The sequence below is a fragment of the Rhinopithecus roxellana genome, chromosome 3 (genome assembly GCF_007565055.1).
Source record: "Rhinopithecus roxellana isolate Shanxi Qingling chromosome 3, ASM756505v1, whole genome shotgun sequence".
Lineage (NCBI taxonomy): Eukaryota > Metazoa > Chordata > Mammalia > Primates > Cercopithecidae > Rhinopithecus > Rhinopithecus roxellana.
This window is the reverse complement of record NC_044551.1, coordinates 69,311,445-69,335,410: the sequence shown is the minus strand read 5'-3', so window position 1 is coordinate 69,335,410 and position 23,966 is coordinate 69,311,445. Positions and strand designations below refer to the sequence as shown.

At 40.8% G+C, this 23,966-nt stretch overlaps 1 protein-coding gene across 1 annotated transcript in view; it reads right to left on the bottom strand.

Annotated features, from left to right (window-relative positions):
* Window positions 1–23,639, bottom strand: part of SLC1A3 (solute carrier family 1 member 3) — an 84,009-nt gene extending 60,370 nt beyond the window's left edge. Inside the window, exons 1-2 of the mRNA XM_010373374.2 lie at window positions 23,435–23,639; window positions 21,507–21,782 (exon numbers count right to left, since the gene is read on the bottom strand). Of these exons, the coding sequence (XP_010371676.1) occupies window positions 21,507–21,687 (181 nt within the window). The 5' untranslated portion in view covers window positions 21,688–21,782; window positions 23,435–23,639. The remainder of the gene's footprint in view (window positions 1–21,506; window positions 21,783–23,434) is intronic.
* Between the last annotated feature and the right edge of the window lie 327 nt (window positions 23,640–23,966).

The window sequence follows — 23,966 nt, the reverse complement described above, 5'->3', positions numbered from 1 at the left end:
AAAATTTTCCCTGAAAACGTGGGAGAATATAGGGGAAAGAGAAAGCAATTTTCCTCTTAATTTTCCCTCTATAACTAAAACTTTAAAATCTTTTTAGAATGAGAAATTTACATTTAAATCAAATTATACATGATAACTGCTGAAATGTTCAGAAATTAATAAAGGTATTGGTGTCAACAGCGTAAATTTACTCCCTCTCCCCTTTCCCTAATTTACTTTCCTTGCCAAAGAAAATTTACTTATGCCAGTGTTGTAAAAGTTTGTAAAGTTTTTGCCTTGCTATTGTTACTGAAACATGTGATTCCATTCTTTAAAAAGGTCCATGTAAGTTATAGAGAAAGTAGCATGCCCAGCACTGGGTTAACTAGGAGCTAAAGGCTGGGGGTAGTGGGGTGGTGGGGGGAAGCAGGAATAATACTGGGTTGGCACAGCTTTTCCAGAGGAGGCAAGCAATCTTTTACGGAAAGTGAACTGTCTTAACTTCTTATGAAATGGGACACAAAGTTCATTTGAATTGTCACTGCAACTCCAATTTCAATTCTTGGGTCTCAGCAACCATAAAGTATCCATTCTTTGTCTCTAAACTGTGGTATTCTAGTAAGAATCTTAATCTATGTGGCTAAAAAAAAAAAAATCCAACTGACCCAGCTCTCAGGGCCTTCAGGTAAATACTTATTGCTTTTTTCCAATATAACAGTAACATGGTCAAGAGAGAAAAGTTGAACTGGAAAACGCAGAAAGGTGGGACAAAAGCCTGTGCATATTGGTTGTATCACTGAAATAAATAGCAAATAACTAATGCTTACTGAGCTCTTGCTATATGCTGGGCGTTACCTAGGTTAGCAGCAAATTTAATCCTTTCAACAACCCCGGGAGGAGGGTACTATTTTACCACAAACTTACTGAGGGAGAAACCTAATCACAATGAACTGAAAACTTGCTCAAAGTCAAATATACTCAAGTGGCAGAGCTAGGATTTAAAAACAGTTTGGACTCAGATCCCAGGTTCTTTTTTTTTTTTTTTTTCTTTCTTGAGACGGAGTCTCACTCTGTCGCCCAGGCTGGAGTGCAGTGGCCGGATCTCAGCTCACTGCAAGCTCCGCCTCCCGGGTTCACGCCATTCTCCTGCCTCAGCCTCCCGAGTAGCTGGGACTACAGGCGCCCGCCACCTCGCCCGGCTAGTTTTTTGTATTTTTAGTAGAGACGGGGTTTCACCGTGTTAGCCAGGATGGTCTCCATCTCCTGATCTCGTGATCCGCCCGTCTCGGCCTCCCAAAGTGCTGGGATTACAGGCTTGAGCCACCGCGCCCGGCCAGATCCCAGGTTCTTACCCTTTTATGTGTTTCCTCTTCTCCTGTAGAGCAAAGGCAACCACTTTGTGTGTTTCTTTACAGGATGTTCCAAAACATAGTTAAACACGTGGAAATCATACAGAATGTACTTTTCCATATACGGTCACCATAAACATCACTTTTAGGTCTCCTGATATCAGATTCATTCACTGTATCAGGCTTTACTTAATCCTCGCTCTATTGTTGAACATTTAGGTTGTTTGGCATTTTTCACTTTTATGAAGAATATCATGATGAATGTATGAAGGCTATTTTACATCTGGGATTTTTTTAAAATTGTAGTTTTAGAGAAAAGATACGACTCAGAGGATACGACTACCTTAATCCATGTTAGGAAATTGCTTTCTGCGTGGGCTGGCTGGGTAGCTTAATGCTCCCCTAGTGAATGAGACTTTATTTCCTCTACCCCCAGGAACAGAGTATTATCATAAAAAGATTGCTAAAACAAGCAAAATTTGCTAATGTGATGAGTAAATAGTATATATTTCGTTTTGTTTTGTATTTACTTAACATCTAATGATGTTGATTATTTTTCCTAATTGTATTTTCTCCAAGCATCTATTTGATCCTAATCGTTTAAGGGTCTAGGCATGTACGTGTGTGTGTGTGTGTGTGTGTGTACATGTTGAGTATTTTTACATAATAAAGATAATTACCCTTTGTCTATGTATAAAATATTTGCTATAAGTGTTTTTCTGGTTTGTTTGCCTTACATTATTGCATTAAACATGTACCGGTATTTTGCATTTTTTGTAACAATGTCTGCACACCTTTTTCATTAGGCGATTTCTTCATAAGTTTATATGTTTTAATTTCCCTCCCCCCTCACAAGTTTGATGCATCTTAAATTCATTTTTCTTTCTTTGTTTACTTGTTTTGTTTTAAAATATTTAACTTTCAGTCTTCCTGGAACTCAATCTGGGGTTAGGCATTTAATTCTGATTTACAATGTGCATTATTTAACACAGCAGCATCCATAACTTATAGGAATTAATAAAAGACTTTGGTTATGTCTGTCTTTTTCCTGCTTGCTCACATAAAAGCCTAGTCACACAAAGATAAGTGCTTTATCACATATAAATAAATAAACAAATATTTTGCTTTATTTCCAATCAAATTAATTTTACTGGAATTGATTATGTGTTTTCTGATCTTCATTTGAATGGATTTAAACACTTGACATTGAATTGTAACAAAACATGTGCATGGTAAACACAAGGGGCTCATTTTGGTCATCTGGAATTTGAACGTATCAAGCTGTTAGGAGTTTTAGATATTCTGCAAACGACAGTTGAAGACCAGGCTTGTTTTTACAAATTCATATCCTAGTTGGCTGTTTGTTATTAGAAATACACTTACTTACATACAGTAATATTTCCAAGGGTAGGCAGGATCCTACCTAGCCAAAAAAATTTATCTTATTTATAAGTAACTGATAGAATAGCTATTCTGCTAATGATATAGGTTCTAGGAGCAAAAGTCAAACAAGTGCTGATGAAGGAAGCGATTATCTAAACACTAGGTGCACTTGATCTCATCTCCCAGAGTCTTATCTGAGCCTACACTAACTCTACTCCCATTGATACAACAACACTGGCTGTGTGTACAGCCTCTTCCTCTCCTTGGGTGTTTTACTACCTTCTCTCCTCTTCCCCGCTCAAGCCCTGCACTTAGTCAGTGCAACAATTTTTATTTAGGTGTTAGGAGGGAAAGTAAGCCAGCTCCATGAATGCATTCTGGGTAATGTGTGACAAAATCTCTCACCTGCCAAACAGATATCTAACAGAACAATGCAAGACAGTCAGGGGAGCAAAGTCTCAAGAGGTGGTGATATTTTGTGTGTGTCTCTCCTTATAGTTAACAAGCTGGTCTTGCTGGGAAGTGCAGTCCTGGAATTAGCTACTCTAGGGTGTGTCTCTATTTATTTACATTCCTCAAGACAACACCTACATTGTCTAAAAGCTCTTCTCTATGGTAGGAGGACATCATTTCTCTGAAGTAGGACATCTCTTCTCTATAGAGAGGAGACATTATGTATTTATAAGGGGTAGTTTTACGTCAAAAGTTTTGAAGAGAAGTGTTGTTTAGAGTGATAGTAGATTCAGATACACTTTGAATCATTTTTGTCCCTGACTATGCTTTTGTTGGTTTACTATTTCTGGGTTTACCAGGCGAGCTATTTCTACTCTTGAAAAAGATGAGGTTACACTGGGAAAGGGAAACATTTATTGAGCCCTTACTATGTGTTAATGTTGGTGTTTAACACTCATCACAACTTTATGAGGTAGATATTATTGTATCTATTTTCTTTTCTATCTTTTTGAGGCAGAGTCTTACTCCGTCATCCAAGTTGGAGTGCAGTGGCACAATCTCGGCTCACTGCAACCTCCGCCTCCTGGTTCAAGCAATTCTCATGCCTCAGCCTCCTGAGTAGCTGTGATTCTAGGCATGAACCCACAGGCCCAGCTAATTTTTGTGTTTTTAGTAGAGATGGGGTTCTGCCATGTTGGCCAGGCTGGTCTCAAGCTCCTGACCTCACGTGATCCACCCGCCTCGGCTTCCTGAAGTGCTGGGATTACAGGCGTGAGCCACTGCACCAGGCCTTGTGTCTGTTTTAAAGATTAATAAACTGATGCTCAGAAGTCAGTTAACTTTCTCAAGCTTATAGATCTCATAAGTGGTTGAGTGGGGGGATTCTACACAAAGCCCAGTGCTCTTTCCATTACTTTTTTAATGCCTCTCAAACACAAACACGTCCTTGTAGCCTAGGCGTGAGTATAGTTCTCAAAGGAGCCTGGTTCCTGGATCTTTAGCATCTTGAACTCCTACATGGTGCACACCCTGGAGGAATAACCTTGGATCTCCTAGACATGTCCTGGCAGCACCCAGCACATCTTCGAACCCTTTACAGGTCCTCTTACTTGTTGAAGATCTCAAAAGTGGTATTGCCACTTTCAAAAATGGCTATACCAAATCCTTTTTTATGATTTAATAAATCTTATATAAAGTTTATTAATTAAAGTAGTCTGCCTTTCCCTCCACTGCACACATTTTCAGTCACTAGAAACCATTGGTAATAACGTGAAAAGGACATTTAATGAAGAACTTAATGAAGACTTGTGTCAACGTTTGTGTCCTTAACAGCAACAGCTCCTAGTCATTGACCACGTGGCAGATACCAAGTCCTCACAAGCACATTGCTTCACATATTGCATCGAGGCCAGGACTATTATTATTATCCACACCTCACAGATGAGGAATCAGAGTCATTGAGAGGGCAGGTAAATTGCCAAAACCACACAGCCGGCAGGCTGCCACCACAGTAGGCTTAAAGAGGGGTCATGTGCTCACTCAAGTCCATGGAGTAGCTGAGGTGGACCTGATACCCACACTGTCCAGCTTCAGGGTCCAGACTCACCCACTCTACTGTCCTCACAGCCTCTCAACAACCGTGGTACTGACTGAAGGAGTCTAAATGGGTACACAATATTTTGCCTATTTTTTCATCTATTTTGAATGACATTAACTAAATCTAGAGCTTAAGCTGAGGAAAAGTTGTGTTGATTTTACTCAACGAAGTCAACAGCTAGCTTTTCTTAACTCATTGCTGAATGAATCAACAAAAGTCATTTTTTGTCAGCTTTCTGCTCCTACAAGCCATGTTAGAGCTGAAGCCAGAGGTAGGGTCCACCAGCTATCAGCATCAAATCAAGAGGAAACGCGGTGAATACGAAGCCTGCTTGTGTTGGTGGGCAGTTCTGGTTTCCGATTACATTCTAGCCCAGCAATGAAAAATGCCTTCCTGGAAACACAGCCTGATGCACAGACTTCTCAGATCCCTCTTTGCTCTGTCCTTCCAACGCCCCTTTCCCTCCCGTCCCCTCCCCTCCCCACCCTTCCCCTCCCTTCCCCTCCCCTCCCCTCCCCTCCCTTACCCTCCCCTCCCCTCCCCTCCCCTCCCCTCCACTCCTATCCTCTCCCCTCTCCTCCCTTCCCTTCCCTTCCTTTCTCTTCCCTTTTTCTCTGTTGCCCAAGCTGGAGTGCAGTGGTGCAATCTCGGCTCACTGCAACCTCCGCCTCTGGGTTCCAGTGATTCTCCTGCCTCAGCCTCCCAAGTAGCTGGGATTACAGGCATGCGCCACCATGCCCAACTAATTTTTTTTTTTTTTTTTTTTTTTTTTTGTATTTTTAGTAGAGACTGGGTTTCACCATGTTGGCCAGGGTAGTCTCGATTTTCTGACCTCATGATCCACCCACCTCAGCCTCTCAAAGTGCTAGGATTGCAGGTGTGAACCACCTCGCCCGGCCACAACCAGTTTTTCTCTGTGGCAAAGCAGCGCACCCTTTGCAAAACTGAGCTCCGTTAGTGGTCACTTATTTGAAACACATTGATTGATAGTCCCACGGCTGACAAAAAGCTTTACGGACTCCAGATCCTCAGTGCAAAAGAACAAACCCTTTATTATAGATTACTCTGCAAAAATAGCAATGAAAATCAAAATAACTTCCTAGCAGAATTTGTTAGAGCTAAAACAAATTTTGCAAAGTTTGCATCTAGGTGATGATATACAATATATGGATGTCATGAGCAATATTCAGATCATGCACCTTTGGTTAGCAATATTAATTAAGATTTCTGGTTTACTCCAGTGTTAGTATTTTAACAAGATTTCTAGAATCTAGAAAATATATTGACTAGAATGTTTAAGGTGATCAAAATTAACTGTGCTGGATGAATGCTATAAACAAAATTGCATTTTTGCTTAAATAGTTTCTCTTTGCTAATATAGAAAGTTCAAGAAAGGAGTCCTTCAGGAGTTCCTTGTTTTCCTAACAACAAATGCTTCTTCTTCTTCTTCTTTATTTTATTTTATTTTTTGAGACGGAGTCTCCCTCTGTAGCCCAGGCTGCAGTGCAGTGGCATGATCTTGGCTCACTGCAAGCTCCACGTCCTGGGTTCAGACAATTCTGCCTCAGCCTCCCGAGTAGCTGAGACTACATGCACCTGCCACCACACCCGGGTAATTTTTTGTAATTTTTTTAGTAGAGATGGGGTTTCACCACGTTAGACAGGATGGCTCGATCTCCTGATCTTGTGATCCACCTGGCTTGGCCTCCCAAAGTGTTGGGATTACAGGCGTGAGCCATCACGCCCAGCCAACAACTAATACTTTGGAAAATTAAATATCGTCTCACTTTCTAAACTAAGACACAATGTGCACATTGGAGCCTCAGAAAGAAGATATCACAGGTTTACTCTTTAAGGCCAAACACACACAATAAGTTGAAAGCTAAAGACCAACTTTAAGAATTTGGTCCACATTTAATCTGATAAGACTATTGAAAATATTAAGATGCCAGAAAATATTTAAGAGTAAAAAATGAGGCATAATTTGAAGTAAAATTTAGACCAAATCACACTACTTAATTTTTGGTAAATGTTGGAGTTTGAAATAGTAAAATTTTACTAAATTATCCCCTCTATCTGCAAACCTTGTCATGAACAACTTGGCAGACCAAAGTCTTCTAAGAGTTATTACTCACTATTCAAAATCTTCCAGAAAGCAAGGTAGTGCCCCAAAGGAGCTCAAATGTCAAAAGGAAATCTCAAAGCAATAGAGGCAATGATCTTGATAGAAAGACCTCGCATTCTGAGGCCAACCACGAGAAAACTAAGTGCCTGACCAAGATGAGCCAGCCAGCTCTTTGAGCATTAGTGCTACAGGAAGGCCAGGAGACATTAATACCCATTGCCCAGAAAAACCTCAGCCTGATATCTAGCCAGAAAGGAGACCATGATGTCCACTTTAGTGGCTCAAGGAAAATCATAGTGTTGATAGTACACCACTCACTGGTTTTACATGGCAAACATGCTGCTATTTCACAGTTAGGATCTTTCCATTTTGGTAGCAAAACCAAAACCCAACTAGCACCAATTTATCTCAAGGCTACATGAATTTGATGTATAATTGTAATATAATCACAAGAGTGTCATCCCATCACCTCTGCCATATTCTGTTGGTTAGAAGTCACAAGTCCCACCCACACTTGACAAGTGAGCTATACGTGGCAGTTAGAGGTCAATCTAACATGCAAAAGTCTCTGGGCCTCCTTACCAGGCTGCTTCTATCTTCATGGAGAAGATGCCCTACAAATGTTTAAGGAATGAATGATGTCGAGATTCTAGTCCTAGCCCTTAAATCCCTGTGTGACCCTGGATAACTCTATTGCCTTCTATGATTCAACTTTTTTTAATAATTTGTCAATGAAGAAGCCTCCAAGTTTACAAAGGCACCCTCCTTTTTGGGTGGACTACTGCAGTAGTCTTCTAACTGGTTTCTCTGTCTCTGCTTCACCTCTCTCCAGCCTATTCCCAAAAGAACACTGAGACCTAGGTCAGCTTCTCACTCCCCTACTCCCTCCACTGACTCCTCCTCTTATGTAGTCTAAGCCCAAGGCCATGCAATCAGTGGCTGCCCCTGGCAAGCCCCCTAGATCCACCTTGCCTCAGAACCCATCTCCTACTCTGCTTGCTCTCACCTGTTTCCACACTTGCCTCCTAGTCATTTCTCCATCATCTTAGACATGATCCCCCTTTATGATCCTTGCACTGGCTTTTCCTTCCGCCTAAAACATAATTCCCACACATTCACAACATTTACCTCCTTTAAGATTTAGTTCGGCCAGGCGCGGTGGCTCACGCCTGTAACTTCAGCACTTTGGGAGGCCGAGGCGGGTGGATCACCTGAGGTCAGGAGTTGGAGACCAGCCTAGCCAAGATGGTGAAATCCCGTCTCTACTAAAAACACAAATATTTGCCAGGTGTGGTGGTGCACGCCTGTTGTCCCAGCTACTCAGGAGGCTGAGGCAGGAGAATTGCTTGAATCTGGGAGGTGGAGGTTGCAGTGAGCCGAGATCGCACCACTGCACTCCAGCCTAGGTGACAGACAGAGAGTCTGCCAAAAAAAAAAAAAAAGACCTAGCTTAAATGTCACTTTCTGAACGAGGTCTACCCTGAACTTTCTTATCCCTTAGCTGGCTTTATTTGTCTTAATAGTTCCTATCACCTTCCAAAATACAATATAATTTTCTGTTTATTATGCTTGTTTATTATTTTCTCTACCTGCTAAATATAAGCTCCACAAAGTTAGAATTTTTTTTGTTTTTTTTGGACAGTTTTGTTCACTGACCTATATCAAGTCCCTCAAACAGTTCCTGGCACACAGTAGGTGCTTAATATATTGCTGAACAAATGAACAAACATGACTTATTTTCTTTCAGATAAACAGGATGCACCAGTGCCTGGTCCCCACCTGGTGTTGAGCACACTTTCTGAATGCAGGAATCTCTCTGTCCTGTGCTCCCCAGTAAATCCAATTCCCTACTGCACTCCCTGAGCATAGTAGCCTACCCTAAGGAATGTCCCCTTTGTACAAAACCATGTGATTTCGCTCTCATGGTCTGTGGGACTGGATCTTGACTGAATTATGATTTCTCATAGGCTTAGCTTTCTAAATTCACAAATGAGGAGTGATAGCTATGGATCCCGAATTTGCTCCTAAGGTAGGTTTTTTTTGAGTAGAAGGGAGAGCAAGTGTGATGCTGTAGAAAGACAGTTCTGGGCCTGATCCTGTCAGTAACTTAGGGTAGGAGATGCTTTATCTAAATGATTTAATCTTCACATCAAACCTGTAGGATTTAATATCAGTATCCCATTAATGAAAAGATTGAGGCCTAGAAAGAATAAGTCACTTGCCCAAGGTCACATTGCAGTAAGTGTTATGACAGGATGGGATTGCAAACTTAGGTCTGCCTGTTTCAATATCTTCAAATCACACAATCTCTTCAGGCCTCTTTTTTTCTTTTTTAAAACAATCTGCAAAATGAGAGAGACCAATTGGAATGGGTGGTGTCTAAGATCCTCCTGAACTTTAAGTTCTGAGTTTAAAAGAACCATGCTCATCAAAAACATTATTAAGCTTAGCTGCTTTATACTAATTCAACTTGTTTCTGTTAATGAATTCTAAACTCCTTGATAATACATATGAGAGCATTTAATGAGTCCAAAATGTTTTGGCAAATTAGCCATTACAACTATTATGGCAGGCATGCAATAATGATCTGAGAAATCAAATAAAAATTTCTATTTCAGGAATTGGCCCACTTTGGAGAAATCATAAGCCTGTCTCACGCCAGTTTGATGAAGCTGTTGGACATAAATTTCCACTCGCTTCTTTTCATTATTTTTAGAGATAGGGTCTTACTCTGTTGCCCAGGCTGGTCTCGAACTCCTGGTCTCAAGTGATCCTCTCGCCTCAGCCTTCTGAGTAGCAAGGACAACAGGTGCGCACCACAGCACCTGGCTAATTTTAGAAATTTTTTTAGAGACAGGGTCTCACTATGTTGCCCAGGCTGGTCTCAAACTCCTGGTCTCAAGGGATCCTCCTGCCTTAACCCCCTGAGTTGCTGGTATTACAGGAGTGAGCCAGTGCGCCAAGCTGCATTAGCTTATTTTTACAAAGAAGGCAAAGCCATAATGGTGAATCTACCTGGGTAAGAGTTCTGCTGGTCCCTGGTCTTTTGTTTCTGTCAAACTTCCAGGCGTTTCCTGGTGAGAAGCTACTGGGTGTTGGAGGCAACCTCTTAACCCTCCCCCACTCCTCTGTTCCCACATCCTTGGGAGATTTGGGCCTTGGCCTGGCTCATTCTTTTGTCCTTTGGTATTTCCTGTTGCTGAAGGTGGGAAATACCTGCCCCAGCCTTGTTCCACAAGGGGTGCCCAGATGAGCGAGCCCTGGGTGACTGATGACTAAGTAGAGTGGAGACACAGACTTATGTGCATGCGGTGTGTGACTCTTAGAGACAACTGCATCAGAAGAACCTTGGAGTTCTAAGAAAGGCCTGGTGCTTTCTTCCAAAAACTGCACTGAAAAAGGCTATGTGATGTGGTAATTTAATTTACAAATAATCCTACAGGTGTTCTAAATGTCCAATCTGTTGTTATTTTAAAAAATATTCTATTCCAGAAATAGCAATTAAAAGCAGGACTTGTTGCCTTCCTTTCTGGAAAAAAAGATATTATTATGAGTGAGTAGAAACTGGAAATGAAATATGTTTAAAATTTCCCACGTTCCCCTGGTGCCTTTTGTGTGTTATATGGTGGTGCACAGCAAGGGTGTTCCCGTTTCCATCTATTCCCTCTTCTGTTCTTTCAGAGCCTCTGTTCTACTAACTGATACGTCTCTGTGCAGTATGAAGAGTAAAGTTTGCTCCTGTTTCCTGATTTTATGTTCTGCTCTAGAGCCCAGCCGAGACCCATTTGTGCTCAGACTGTCAGCACCAGTATTCTGGGGAATTATTAATGGACAGGTTGCATCCCCTAAGACTGTACCTAAAAGAGCCAGGGCTGGCCTGGGAGCGGGGTGATCCTAGCTTCTATAGTCTTATTTCTGGCCATCTCTTATTTCTAAGTGTGCTTGACACATTGCTCAATGTTTCACTTTCTAAACTTGTGTTAAATCGGTGGTAGGAGGTGACGGCTTAGAGGGAGCGATAAAAACTGAAACCCTGGTCCATCTTTTTCACAGTTTATTGTGAAGATTATAGATGGTAAGAGACGTGAAGGTGCTTCAAAAGTTGAACGTAACATACAAATTAAAGCTTTGGGTGTTGTATCTGGATTAAATTTGGGCTTTAGAAGAAGGGAGATACCTGCATTCAATTCAATCCTGAAATTGCAGTTTTCCAATGCGCTGATTTCCTTAGTTTCCTCCATTTGTCTGTGTAACCCACACAAACTGCAAAGTCCACTCATGCTTACCTTTGGCAGAGGCAGTACAGTACCGAGGCTAACTCTTTTTTAAATCCCACAATTTGGGAGAGCAAATGATCACAAATTCTATGGGGTACAAGTTAGCAATACTTATCAACATTACAAATGAGTATACCTTTAGACCCAGCAATTTCACTTCTAGGTATATCCACAGATACGTGGGTGAAAGATCATTCATTGCACCATTTTAAAATAAAAATGTCTAAAGACTGGAAACAACCGAAGTGTCCATCAATTGCTAATTGCTTAAATAAGTTATAGTATACCCATACGATGTAGCCCCAAGAATAAGGGGCCTTTCTACGTGCTAAGGAATAATATGCAAGGTATGCTGTAAAGTGAAAAAAGCAAGGTGAAAAGTGGGCTATGTATACCATGCTATTATTTGTATACAAAGAGTTAAAAAAGGAATAAATACATATTTATTTTTATAGTCATAACATCTTTCCAAGGGCATATGAGAAATGAATAACAAGATAAACGGGAACCCTGGGGGATAGGGGTCAATATGATACTTTCTTTTTACAAGCTTTTGTACTTTTTTATTTTGGACTATGTAAATTTATTTACTACGTAAATAAAATAAAATAGGCCAAAAAAAAAGGCCCACCACTGTTTCTCCCTCTTTCTTTTTTAATCTTACTGGATTCTTTTCTGCAATATTTCTGCTGGATGCCTGCATCTTTCTAAAATGTCGCTTTGAGTCTGGGTTGATTTCTTCTCAATCCTGCTTTAATTTGCTTTAATGAGGAATTTACTTAGTTTAGGCCATGCAGGGTAGATTTAGGAGCATTGTGCTCAGATTTATAGTGAGTAGATCACTTTCTGACCAAACTGCTTTCTTTTTTTTGGAGACAAGGAAGTGGATCTGAAAAAACTTTGAACTCAATCATTATAGGCTCATGTGCTGCTTCAACCAATTAGTAGCCCTTGAAGTTGCAAGAATGAGAAAACTGAAACCGCTCTGCGAAGATGACAAGCTTCTCGTCATCCATCATCTCGTGGAAAGCATTGCAATGTCAGAACTTACAAAGCCCTGAAAAGTCTGCTGAATCTCAGGTTTGCTTACGAACTACTTCATTAACCCTAAGAGAGCAAATCTAAGAAAACAAAAATAAATAAATAACTAAATAAAAGCATGACTACTTTTTTCACAAGAAGTTTCTTGGTAGACTAATAATTTCCTTCTTGATGTTTCTCTTCACATTCATCAAGTAGCTGAAGACACCAGCAAGCTTCTAGATAAGCACAAGAAACCCGGGCTTTTGTTTCATTTGCTTGAAAGAAGAAATTTCAAGTAATGCAATGTGTATAAAAGAAGGCACCATCTTTGCAGGGTGTATTTTTCTCCCTACTCTCATTAGGGATAAATGAGCCTCGTACAAGATTCTGAATAAGAAGTCTCTCGCTAACAGCCCACTGTCTTCTCTCTGTGAAGCTGCAGCAGTTTGTAGCCTGGAATCATTGTTGGAGAACTGGAGAAGCCTGAGGACAAGAAGAATGGAGTTGCTCTCTCTAGAGACAGAAACCCCGTCTTGAAATTCAAAACTTGGTTGTGCCTTTCAATTCGCTGCTCCTAAATCTACCCTCCAATCTTTGATAAGTTATACAAAGGGAAAAAGGGAGCGCCCTCCCTTAATTCATCCAGGGTATATCTTCCTTTATCTAAACCTTTTTGGGCCTTTTATCTTTCTCTTTTTGGTTTCAAACTCTCTTGAGTCCATCTCTTGATAGGGCATAGTGATGTGAATATTCTTGGCCTAGGGAATAAGCTCTAGGCAATCTTGATAGCACTGAAGCTTGACACAAAACTCATCTTTTTTTTTTAGATGCAGTCTCTATCTGAGGCTGGAGTGCAGTGGTGCGATCTTGGCTCACTGCAACCTTCACTTTCCGGGTTCAAGCTATTCTCTGCCTCAGCCTCCCGAGTAGCTGGGATTACAGGCATCCGCCACCATGCCTGGCTAATTTTTGCATTTTTAGTAGAGACCGGGTTTCACCATCTTGGCCAGGCTGGTCTTGATCTCCTGACCTCATGATCCACCCACCTCGGCCTCCCATAGTGCTGGGATTACAGGCGTGAGCCACTGCACGCAGTCAAAATTCATCATTTTTATACTCAGTGAGTACAGTTGCTAAACTTTGTGCACTGAAGCGCTCTGTGTGTTTTCTCTGCTCCCAGCAATGATGCAGCTCACCTAGCTGCCAGCAAATACTTGATGAATGATAGTATCCTAGTGTTCCATAAATATCAAGTACCTGGAACGTACAGCTTGCAAAAGACAGTGCTTAAACTCTGGTTGCCTCCTCTAAACAAGTTAGGCTTTTCACAATCTTATTTATTCTATAGCAAAAACAAAAGCCTGTGGTTTTCTTCCCCTAATTTATGAGCGATGGGCAGAGACTGAAGGACAGAAGGGGCTCCTGCAAAGTGTGCCCTCACTGTGTTCTCAAACACTGGCTAGGAAACACTGATTATCAGACCCAGAGCCAGGGGCCCTCGAGAGGTCAAAGGGAGAGAAGGGGGCTATTTGTTAGACTGGAGAGACCAGCCAGAATGGGTTATCCAGGAAAAAGATTCTAGCAATGGTACAGTGTCATGCCCTGGAAACAAAACAAAAGAAAACAAAATAAAGCAAAACATCTCTGCTTATTATTCCATATATTCAGATACCTTAGAGGAAGATAAACTAGACTTAAAACGATAGAATTTTGGAGTTGGAAGCAGACATTAGTCCAAACTTACTTTGCTGATGAGAAAATGAGATTTATGATGTCTTACATCATAAATCGAGTTAGTTGATGGTAGAGCCTGGCCTGTACCCAGGACCTTTAGACTCTCAATGCTTTCTTAGCTGCATCCCAGACATTTGCAGATACGAATCAGAAGGAGGGTGGCCTGGCCATAGCTTACATGCTACAGAGAGTGCAACAGAAAGTGCTTTGTAAACTGTAACACCACAAAAATGAAAGGTATTATTACTGCAGGTTAATTGTTCTGAACACACTTGCTTATTTGATGACCTACTTGAAAGAGAAATTTGAAATTATTTGCTCTGTTTCCTCAATATCTGAATTGACAAGAAGAAAAAGAGCAAAACAGAATCCAGAGATACACTTAGAACAACATTAAGTTTTCTACCCACTGCTTCAAAACCACCTTTCCCAACTCTCTTGGAAACCAGCCACATTTTTCTCAGGGTTCCAGCCAGCCCCCACTCTGATCAGAGTGGCAGTTAATGGGCAGTAGGCACCAAAGGGCTGGAGAAAAAAAGAAACCAGGGAGGTGGTGAACACTCAGATTGGCCCCGAGGCGTATGAACAAAAAATTCACTATTGAGTGTATTACAATACTTATTAAAACATTTCTCAGCATCTCTCCGTTTTCCCGAGAGAGGCGTCCACTCTCAGGCGCCCCCTCCACTGAGTAGTGTACTGTGATAATGGCTGCCTGGGGATTACTTTCTGGTTCTGCTCAGGAGGCCAGATTGGTAAGGGACAGATAATGATGGTATCACTTACTCTGAGGCTTTCATTTCTGCATCTAAAAGCCCTTTACAACTATTAAGGCTCTTCCTACAACTCTCTTGGCTCTCTTCTCTAGCTAAGGAAATAGAAGCCACTTCTAAACCCAAACCAGGTGAGTATCTTCTGAAATCACTGCCCCACAGCCTCCCCAAATGCCAGGGTCTTATAGCTCTCTGGAAGATCAGCATCATCAAATCAGTGCATATGACGGCTCAAAGCCATATCAGAGATGTAAATAAAAGACATGGGGTTTACAATGTCTATGAACACTTTACCTGGCAAGCACTTAGGGAAATCATTTAAGGTGACATGGCTTGTACAGAGCAGAACTGATATATAAATCTTGGCGACAGTTTTTATAATTATTCTATTTTATACATGAAGAAACAGAGGCTCAGTTCCAGAACTGGACATAAACCTAGGCTGTCTGACTCCAGAGCACATAGCTCTGATCTCCACTATACCTTACTGGGCTACACCCTCACAGTAGGAGGCAGCTCCTGGAGTGCTTTTGGAGAAGGTGGGAGAGGGCTAGGATGCATGTGCTGTGGGCAGCACATGTGTCATCACTAGCCCTGACAATTTTTCTGTATTTTTTCTTCCCAGGGGAGAAGATAAAGCACAGATAAATCAGACCCTAGTTCTTATACCCTATCCCAGTGTGGCTTCTCCAGAGCAAAACTCTGCAAATCCTCAGCTTCCTCCTCCTGGCCTCCCAGTCTCTGCTTAGTGAAAGCACAGCTGAGCTCTGGTAACACCAGGGGACTCAGGATCCCCCTCCCCCCAGCTTCCTGAAGCTCCTCTCTCCCTGCTCATTTCCAGGAAGTGTTGAAGAAACCGTAAGTCTGAACCCAGATATCTGTCCATCGTTCTTTGGATTGCTGTTGTTCAATCAGTGTGGAAATGCCCCGCTATCAGGGGTTCAGGAAGTTGAGAGGTGTGGGTGCCCAACTGTGCCTGCTTCACGAACCCAAGCAGTTGACTGGTGTGGTCCCACTACCGGTCAGTTCAGTTCAGCAGCTGATAGCAAACCATATTGATTAACCTGCTTGGCTGACCTAACGGACTTGGCCAGTTACGTCCAGAAATCACTATAGCATTTCTGAAAGATTAGTGCTTTTAAACATGAAGGAGAGGGCCCTAGAGTTATGGAAACTGTTCTGAGAATAGACTCACTTACAGAGTAGACTCACTTTTGCAGTAGGATAGCCCAATTCACTGATCCTTATTCACTTGAAATCCAAAGACAGAACTGTCTTCGTTCAGTTTGGAGATTGTAGGAATACCTTCTAAATCTTGATTTGCAACAAGCTTCTCCCATTGTATATCCACCTCAGTGGCATCCCGCCCCGCAAACTCAACAGGTCCAAACTGAACTCGTGCACCCCAAGGCCCCAATCTTTCTCCTGTATCCTACCTTCAACAGTGGCGTCACCAGCCACTCTGCCACCTAAGCCAGAAATCGTGCCATCGGTCTGCAGTCCACCTTCTCTCATTGAATCAATCGCCAAGTCTCACCAGTGGTCTTTCAGTTCAACCTCTCTTTTCCATCTCTTCCGTTGCTACCTCAGGCAGACCCTCAGCGAATTGCTGGAGTAAAGCCAGAATGGGTGTTCTAGCACCCAGAACAGTGTGGTGAATGAGCACCTGGAGCCGGAATGGAGGATTTGAATCCCACTCAGTATTCATCAGCTGTGTGATAAGGATTTGGGCTTCAGTTTTTTCATCTGTACAATGAGAGTAATAAAATTACCTCCCTCTCTGGGTTGTTGTGAGAATTAAATAAAGTTAATATACTTAAATACAACTGTGCTTTCCATACATTGTGAGTGTTAGCTATTATCATTATTACTATTATTTTCCTTTTTGGAGACAGGGTCTCTCTCTGTCATCCAGGCTGGAGTGCAATGGCATGAACATGGCTCACTGCAGCCTCACTGCAGCGATAAGGAGCTTAAGCAATCCTCCTCCCACTTTAGCCCCTGAGTAGCTGGGACTACAGACATGTGCACCTGGATAATTTTTTTAAAAATGTTTTTGTAGAGATGAGATCTTACTATGTTGCCCAGATTGATCTTGAACTCCTGGCTCAAGTGATCCTCCCTCCTTGGCCTACCAAAGTGATGGGATTATAGGTGTGAGCCACCTTGCCCAGCCCAAAATAGTGAACATCAACAAGGCTATTTCTTTTCTTTCTTTCTTTCTTTTTTTTTTTTTAAGATGGGGTCCCACTATGTTGCCCAGGCTGGTCTCAAACTACTGGGCTCAAGAGATCTTCCCACCTTGGCCTCCCAAAGTATTGGGATTACAGGCGTGAGTCACTGCACCCAGCCTCTATTATTGTTAGCAACACATATTATAACTATGGCAAAAATATATTATAGCTACAGGAAACTGAGGCTCAGAGATGCCTCCTTTGGATCACACAGCTGTTAAATAATACAGCTGGCACATGGATCCAGATCTACCTTCATCAAAAGCCATACTCTTTTTTTTTTTTTTTTCAGATGGCACATCTAGGACTCCTAATGTGGCTATTAAAAGGAAATGGAACCTCTAAAGTCCCAACACAGAAAAATGCCATATTATGTAAAACAGTATGCATAATATGATCTCATTAAAATTTTTTTTTTACAGCTAATTAGAAACTTCTCTATTACCACCTCTGATCCTTGGATATTCCTTTCTCATCTTCTTTTTCATCCATGTCTCTTATGAAATTACCTGAGAACAGGGGATCCCCATAGCATAGCACAGGGCAAGATACATAACATCCAAGATACATAACAATTTAACATATTTGTTAAATTGAATAGCATTGAATATTTTTAAGTAAATAATTTAACTTATTTACTTAGTAGATAATAGCTATCAGTAGATAATATAAAAATAAGGGGAAAAATCAAATAATACAAAAACTTACTCAAAGGAAAGCAGTATTCCTTCCACCCCATTCTCTAGACACCTAGCTCCTATCCCAACAGGCAGCCATGCTGACCAGTTTCTTGTATATCCATCTAGAGATATTACAGAATTGCACTGAATTTTAGTGCAATTTAAATTCATAGCCAGAGTATTAGAGAACAGAGGGAAATGCTTTATAAAAATTTAGCCAGGATGATTTCTTTCCTGAGAAGTCACCAATTTCTTTCAAATCCATATAAAGGAGAACTCAAATGTAAACTCTGTGAGAGTGTGTGTGTGTGTGTGTGTCTGTGTGTGTGTGTGTGTCTGTGTGTGTGTGTGTGTGTGTGTGAAGACCAATGTCAGAGAAAGGAGAACTCAAATGTAAACTGTGCAAGGAGAACATCAGAAAAAGGATAACTCAAATGTAAACTCTGTGTGTGTGTGTGTGTGTGTGTGTGTGTGCCCGCACGCCAAGACCAACATCAGAGAAAGCTGCTAGTTTACTGTGTTTGTGAATGCCTTCAGGTAAAACCACCACTCAATTTTGTGCATTCGTATTTATAAACATCTCCCCACCTTGTAGCTGATCTTATGATCTTATGACCCATTTCTTTATATTGTTTGTCCTGAGATTTCACTTTTATTGTGTAATTCATTCCCTAGCCATGGAAAGAGTCAGTGTTCTGTGACTTGAACATGACAAAGGACTTTTCCTTTCTTTCAGCGAGATGTCTGAGGTCACTCTAACACAACTTACCATAGTCTGAAGGGAGAAACTGCTTTCTGGAGGAAGAAAGACAATAACCACTCTTCCCAGTGCGGTTTTTGTCAGACAGATGTCCACAACAGCCCTGGCAGACCATTACCTAATGCTTTCATGATGGGCCCTCTAAGGGATGTGGAACTTGGCACTGTGTTCTTTCAGATTGCTAACCACTCTTGTTACACGAGCTTTTGTCATAGCATGGCACATTCAGACTTTGACGTTGCTTAGAAATGACAGTAGAAATTACATAAAATTGTACAAATGGTTCTATGCTTATGCTTGTAGATGAATTGATATCAAAATACTTATAATTTTCTACTTTATTTTGAATATATGGATTCACATGTCTTTGTCATATTTTTCTAGTTTCCACTTCCACACATTAAATCACATACATTTTATTTCAAAAAGGCAGAAAAAACCAGACTGAACCAAAGATTCAACCCAGTACATAGGTTTTCCCAATGATTTTTGTTTTTTTCTAAAAGCAATAAAAACCTAGGAATTTGAAAACTAGGTAATAAATATAGCTCTTCTCATCTCATCTTTGGGGAAAATAATTATCTCCTTCCTTGCTAGCATATTTCTTGTTTTTTCTTATGCTACTGCAGATAAGTTAAGAGTTGGTGTACAGACACGTTCTTTTTCTATCTCTTAAGACTGGTAGACATGGAACCCAGTGACAAGCTAAATGGAGCCTTTATATCCACTGGGCCCTCAGTGGAAGACACACTAACAGATAACTGAAGGGTTCTTCCTTCTCTCCTAAATCTATTTGCTCCTAAGTTGTCTATTTGCTATTCCAAGTCTTTGATGTAGACTCAGTGGTCTCTTGGACTGTCAATGAGCTCTTTTTATGTGTTTCTTTGTTAGCTCCTTCTTCTTGCTGCTTCTGCCTCCTCAGTTTCCATTAGTAAAGCCAACCATGAGGGCACCCGGCCAACTTATCTACCCTAGCTCAGCCAACTCTTATTGCAGTTCTCACAAATCTTAGGAAAGCCCTCATTGGGTGAGGAATGATCCCAGAACTCCTAGAGAAAACAGACTTTTAAATACTGGCATTATCTTCCTTTTATTAGAGATGTTATTGCTTCGTACTAATCACTTAGGAACTTCCTTCTCCATCAATCTGTCTTCCATGTTCAAGTTTTATGACTTTCCATTCCTCTATTCTTGAATGAAACATTTCTGTCTTAGAAATTCAACTCTTCTGGTGTTTACAACACCATTTTGAATGGTGTTTCTCCGTCTTTTTCAAATATACTCCAGTATTACTGAGCTCTATTTATTATATGTACAGGATCATGAATTATAAATGAATATTTGTTAAATGAATGAGAAGGATGTGGCTTAATGGTCTATAGGAGAACTGTAAGTTTTCTGTTGAGTTTAACTGGGTAAATCATACAGTTAAATGACAATGCTATGTGAATGCATCTAGCACTGCTAGCTAACTGGCCTTCATCAACTTATGAGGGTATTTCTTTTCCTGACATCTCTTAGAAGATGTCAACTAGCATTAGAGCAGAGGAAGAATAGAGTGGTTAAGAGAATGGCCTCTGACACTAGACTGAATTTGACTTCCAGCTCTAGAGTTTGCTAGTGTTGTGACTTTGGGCAAATTGCTTGATGTCTCCACAGTCAGTTTCATCTACAAAATGAGGAAGATCATAGTAATCATACCTTCCCACTCGCTTCATAGGCTGTTTGAGGATTAAGTGAGCCGATATAAACAAAACTCCTACAGAGTAGCTGGAATAGTACTATATAAATGTTTGCAATTATTACTATGCAGCTATTTCTTGGCTTGGCAATGATTTTGATTCAGAGTGAAAAATGAGGCAAGCAGACAGCATTCTGCATTGACTTCCAGGACAATGATGTGGGACTGAAATACTTCATCTAGGAATATATTCAAGCCTGGAAAACTACTGTGGACAGCCATTACTTCTCTGGGTCAGTTAGGATATGTTCTCTTTGAATATCTCTAAAATTAATTGAACCATCATTTATCACCAGTGATTACTAATGTAAGAGAATCATGTTAAAATGGGATGTATCTGAAGTCTTGTGGCAAACTCTCCTGCTATATTTCATTTGTCTACAATTTAAGAATTCAATTTCCTTGAAAAATGTTATAATTATATTTACACACTACAGAATTTTCTTAATCTTTATTAAATCATTACCTCTTTAAAGTTGATGGAAATCTCGGCAAACTCCAAAGTAGAGATTAAAACTGTACTGAATGGCTCCTTTTTGGTGGCAAATTGGTAGGTTAAGTTAGAGCATTTTTACAATCTGCCTTTGGCTTATATGTTTGTCAACCCAAGGATTTCTATATTGGTTTGGTCAAAAATTCCAAATAAGTAGGTTTTTTCAGCTATATTTTAAAGTGGGACCAATGCCACCCATAAGTAATAAACTATAACTTTTAAGATCAATAAACAAAACAGTAATATTTTATTAGTACAGATTGCTGTCAACCCTGCTAAATTAGTAAGAGATGGAAATGACTCAAAAAAAGGTATAGCTGGTTATGGCAGGCTCTGCAAAGCAATGAATGAAAGAGATCTGTGTTAACATTTTCCCCAATCTACCTTTCCCAGTTGCTGGGTGACAGAGTGCAAACATATAAAGGATTCGGCCTCTGTGTCTAAGTCTTGATACTTAGCTTCAAGTCAGCACCAGTTAGAATATAATTACTATTCGGAACCAACATCTTATTTTAGGTGTACTAATTGTATAAATTAGTTTTAAGTGGAACTGACATTGTATATAATTACATTTTGGCCAAATCTAGCATGCTTGCTTTGTCATGCCTAATGATGAAATTATCGCTTCTTTATCCTTACATGAAATGGGAAAATATTGTATTTATTTTTTTCCTCACACAATTGATTTGCATAATGCTTAATGATGCCTGATGATGTGTTTATGATATATTCTTCCAAACATGCCCAGACAGTCATTTTTGTGGAGAAAAACCATCAAGTTCAGAGGAAAGCCTAGGCTATCATTTTGATACCTACAACTAGTTCATCTGATAATATTCCCCGGGCAGCCAGATGCCCCAGAGAAACAAGATACAGGTTTGTTTGTTTTTAATCAAATGACTCACCCACAATGACAGCGGTGACAGTGAGTAGCACAAAAGCATTCCGAAACAGGTAACTTTTAACATCCTCCTTTGTAATGTTCTGCACTTTCTTCTTGGCCAAAAGTGTGCGTTTACGAACTCCCTGCTGGAATCTCTCCATCCTGCCCCCCATCTTGGGCTCTTCTCCATTGCTTTTAGTCATATTTTACTTTTCTAGGAGTGTCTCTTCTTTGCACTTCAGTGTCTGGGAATCACCCACAGAAAGCCAAACCTCCTCTTTGGTATTAGAAAACACAGCTAGAATGGGAGAAAAAGAGACATGAGTTATAGCCTCCAGGGGTGAGAAATCAGTGCTGCTCTACACCAGGCAAGCTCTTGGCAAACTGCATAATCTCAGCAGGAATCAAGGACTGGAGAGCCACAATACCAGACTTCAAGGCTGCAGTGTGCATATTTTAGTGGACCACGTGTGGGAAATGTGCATAAATTCGAAATATATATGCAGAACTTACGTTCTATTTTCTTTTTAAAACTCCGTCCTTCCCCCTCCAATGAGGCTATGAAAGGGTTCTTCAGAGCTGGATCTGACTGAGAACCCCTATCCCCTATCCCCCGCAGAACCCAGTTGATGCCTTACACAACGTACACGCTCAATAAATGTCCAATTGAACTGAATGCACAGAAGATACTCAATCATTACTTGACAAATTATGCTGTATACATGATTGAAGGCACAACCAGGTCAATAAAAATAATTAAGATATTGATAGGTAGAAGTTTCTCTATTATATGTAGTGAAGTAATCAGCTATTTTCTTCATTAAAAAATAATAATATCTACTAGTAAATATGGTCATAAAAAGAACACAAGTGCCCACAGTACATGGGAAATACATGTGACTATTTTACAGGGTAATTTTTTTCATTTTTTTCCCATGAAATAAGCAAAGTGCTCTGGGCACATCTATAAATCATCTGAAATCACAATTCAGCTTCGTTTTTATCACAAGTGGAAGTATGAAGTAGCGTTTTTCTTTGTGACACACATGCTGGAGTCTTCCAAGGAAACCATCGCTGACTTTTTAGCATTTTAAGATTTAGCATTTAAGATTTAGCATTTTAAGATTTAGGATTTCTAGAACAGATGAGGAGATGAAACCAATTTTCATTCCAAACATTACAGCGTGTGGTTTCTGGTTTCTTTAAACCACTCACGCTATTTAACTACATTTCAGTAAATCTCTTTCCTGGTGGAAATCAGCTGTTTTGAAAAATCAAGGGATTCCTCCTGGTGCTTTACAGGAGTTCTAATCCATAGCCCTTCCCATAATCAATCCGAGTGAAAACCAGCCGTACCCTGGTTGTGTGTCGCTGCCAACGCAAGCAGCCAGCGTGTGCGCCTGTGGGGGAGGTAACTGGAAACCAAAGGACTCCTCGCAAATGACTCCTTGCAAGCTTTTAGCAAATCCCAGTGCAGGAAGAAAAAAAAAAAGACTTGTCTTAACAGTTTGCCTTTTAAATATAATTGCAAGTTGGGGTCAGTGATATTAAGACTTATAATATGTTTAAGACGTCACACCGGATTAAATACTTAGGGAGAAATGAAAACTGGGAAGTAGGAGAGATCAGATTTTTTTTTTTTTTTTAACTAATAGCTCTGATTCCTCTTACCAGTCACTTTTAAGCAGATCCGCTCAACTTTGATCCTTTTCTAGATCTCGCGCCACAATCTGCTCCCAATCCACCCCGAATGACTCAACTCCAAATTAGCAGAGGACCCGGCATAAATAGACACCACACTCTCACGACGTGAGAGGACTAACATGGACTTTATCTACCAAAATGGCTAGCCTTGATTCAGGCTACTCCTCTGCTTGGAAGGCAAAATAGATCGGCAGAGAAGTGAAAGGAGAAATTAAACCCAGCAGGAACACAGAATGTGACACTTACCTTTTCTGATTTTGTAAGGGGTGAAAGATATCAAGCAGTGACGAGGTGAATTCCCCAGCAGGTACAACGGAGCAACAATCCGCAGCGCGCGTAAGCAGGCAGGCTAGCTCTGACAGTGTGCATGTGCTCTGAGACTGCAAGTTACTATCAGGGCAACTTAAGAAAAGGGGAGGAGTCTGTGCCCGGGAAAGGAGGAGCGGGGAATGGAAACCGCACAGGGGAGGAGGGGGAAACCCCGAGGTTTCTGGAATATTGATTAATCTTGGCACACCAGAAGCAGGCTTGCTGGCTTTGTTTTGCTCCTCAGACCGCTTTCACGCGTTGTCAGTTCACTGTCATTAGAAATGCAAAATCGGGACTAGCAAGAATTGAAAAATAAAGCGCACACAATCGGAAAGCTGAAAGTCTTGATTAGAACGTTTCAAAGACTTTTCTAAGGCTAAATTTAATTACCTCATATTACTGCAGGTTGCCTCCCCTTCAGGAAAGACAAGGGTGTGCTCTTTAGCCTGGTTGTACAACTGTTACGAAA